General features: G+C 31.8%; 1 protein-coding gene across 41 annotated transcripts in view; it reads right to left on the bottom strand.

Moving 5' to 3' along the window:
• Cadps (calcium-dependent secretion activator 1) overlaps positions 1–2,500 on the bottom strand; it is a 434,912-nt gene that overhangs the window by 20 nt on the left and 432,392 nt on the right. For 40 of the 41 annotated variants that reach the window (XM_086541582.1, XM_086541600.1, XM_086541607.1 and 37 more), the window contains one exon: positions 1–2,500. This exon is cut by the window's left edge and continues 20 nt beyond it; it is cut by the window's right edge and continues 37 nt beyond it. In XM_086541582.1, coding sequence (XP_086397708.1) covers positions 2,427–2,500 — 74 coding nt within the window. In that variant the 3' untranslated portion in view covers positions 1–2,426. The other variant, XM_086541611.1, reaches the window with a different exon arrangement.

Genomic DNA, 2,500 nt, shown 5'->3' with positions numbered 1-2,500 from the left:
ACTAATCAATGATAAGGCAAGATATACAATATATGGTGGATGGGTAATTTTGGGATATATCTATTTGAGATTATAGATGGAGGAAGTTGGTGAAGAGGGAGAAATTGGCATTGCAAGCTGGGTCATTGGCTTCATATGGGACCAAAGTGAACTCATGTCATCTAAAAAGGAAAAAAGAGACATTGAAGTATAGATAAAGAGAATTTAGGAATATATTGCCAACCTGTAGCAGCTATGGAACTTGCCACCCACATGCCATTTAATATTAAATGTTCTTAACATGTATGCATAGCTAATATATAAAAGTATTTTGCCTAGACTATTGTTTAATCATAATTTGCTATATTTCATATCCATAACATAGCAACAAGAACTTTTATAATACACAAAAGTGGTCAACAAGACAAGGTCTGCCGAAAAAACACACAACCCAGTGGTTCACTTTTCACTTTGCACTCACTTCTGATATATTCTCAGGGTGATCATATGCTACAGTCAGTATAAAAAAGTTTATAGCAGAATCGTAGGTAACACAAATTTAACAAGAGTGAGACCAACTGTGGCATGTGTGTTAATTGCCAGACCTGTTGAGGGCAACAGAAACCACCTCAGGTAGCTGTACATTCCTCAGTATGGCACCAGAAAATAACAGCAGACAAGAAAAGAACAGGATAAACAGACACACAGAAAAAAAAGTAAAGATGTAACAGCATCGTAACCAGAATAGAGTAGGGATAAAGTCTTATTTGTAAGTTAGAAATGAGAGACGGGGGAAAAATACTGCAAGTGTGAAACCAACTGTAAAGGCTGCTTCTTGGGAAATGTCAGTTAATTTCCTTCTAGAAGTTTCTAGTGCATTCCCACCATTAAAAAAAAAACACTTCAGTAATATATTCATATTTCTCAACAGACTGTACAGTATTGAAATCTTTTCTGGCTTAAAAGCATACAAATGGTACGTGAACATCATGTCTTTCATGAAAGCTATAAATCTGTGTGACTCAGGAATTATCAGTTACATCACAAACACAAGTAAGTGTAATATAAAAGAAATAAAAACAAACCTGAATATATTGATATTGGCTTTAAATATGCTCTTTTCATTTATTTTATAATACTATGAAATACATGTGTTTTCCATGTAAGCTCACACCTATATGTTCAATTAAATATATAAATAACTATGTAAATTATCCTTTGGTAGTCCTGGCATCTGCAACATTAAACAACTAATAAGTAATAACTTTAAATTTGTGAGAATAACTTAACAATTGTAACACCATAGTAACTGAATATGCACATGTTACCTTGAACTTTTTAAAATGTTTTGCACAGTATATGAAAATGTTTTTTCTTTGTTTATACTATATATGCAATGTATTTCTCAAAAGGTATTCATGCAGTTACCTTTTAACTTGCACTGAATATTAAAATATTAATGAGTATTTTATTTTGTTATACTTGTAAAGCTATTTAGAGACTTTTTTATGGATCATTTCAGTTGCTATGCGGTTATACAAGGTGTGTTAATTATTCCAGCCCTTTTCTTCCTTCTAATATGATAGCTATAATTGTAATTAGTTACATTCTGTAATGTTCATAATCATCAAAATTATTACAAAACTTACTGGGAATGTATTATTCAATTTTTTTTTTTCTTATTCTGTGTAATTTATTATATACAGTGACAAAAAATGAAACAAAAATTTTCCAAAATTAGGACAGTACATGTAACCAAACTGCTCTCCTCATCTATTTCACACATAGCAAACTATGTTCTTCATGCCTGTTGCTTCCAGTGGAGATTGTCTGTAAAGCTGTCTTAATCATAATGTATACTTTCAAGCAGTGAAGAGACATCTATAGGTTAAGAAATTGAACAGAGAAAAGAGAACTGCATGAATGGATTGCCTGACTTAGTATAAAAGACAAGTTCCTTTTTCACTTCACAGTTGTGTATTTCTTCTATGCTGCTGTTGTTTTGCGTCAAGCTCCTAAAATCTCTTTAATCTGTTTATATATCTATGTATTTATCGTCAGTAAAATTATCATATTGTTTCTTTTTTTTTTTGATTCATGCCATTGTTTTTTATTTTGTTTTTAAGCTGTTGCTTTTCTCTTTATTTCTAACTTCCTCTAAATACTTATATAAAAAAATAATAATAGTAGAGAAAAGTAAAGTAAAACCAATGAGGAATATAATCACATCCTCCAGATTATACAGTAATATAAACAACACTGTCATTAGTGACAAACTTCTTGTGAAATTGTGGAAAAGAAATACCAAAGAGAATCGTTCCTTAACAAATGCCTTCCAAGACCAATGAAAGATTGAAGAAGGGTTGAAGTTGAAATAGACTCCTGTGGATCATCTGTGCTTTCTTTGTCCTTCCTTTTCCTTTTCTTTTCTTCTTTTCTTTCCATTCTTAGAAGAAACCTCCACCTCCAAATTTACCTGTGATCCCCCCAATGCCTTTGCTGAGACCACCAAAAACATTGC

Source organism: Penaeus japonicus, unplaced genomic scaffold, assembly GCF_977035675.1.
Source record: "Penaeus japonicus unplaced genomic scaffold, GWHDUDI00000001_assembly GWHDUDI00000011, whole genome shotgun sequence".
Lineage (NCBI taxonomy): Eukaryota > Metazoa > Arthropoda > Malacostraca > Decapoda > Penaeidae > Penaeus > Penaeus japonicus.
Note: the sequence above shows the minus strand (reverse complement) of the source record. Positions and strands in the feature narration are given on the sequence as shown.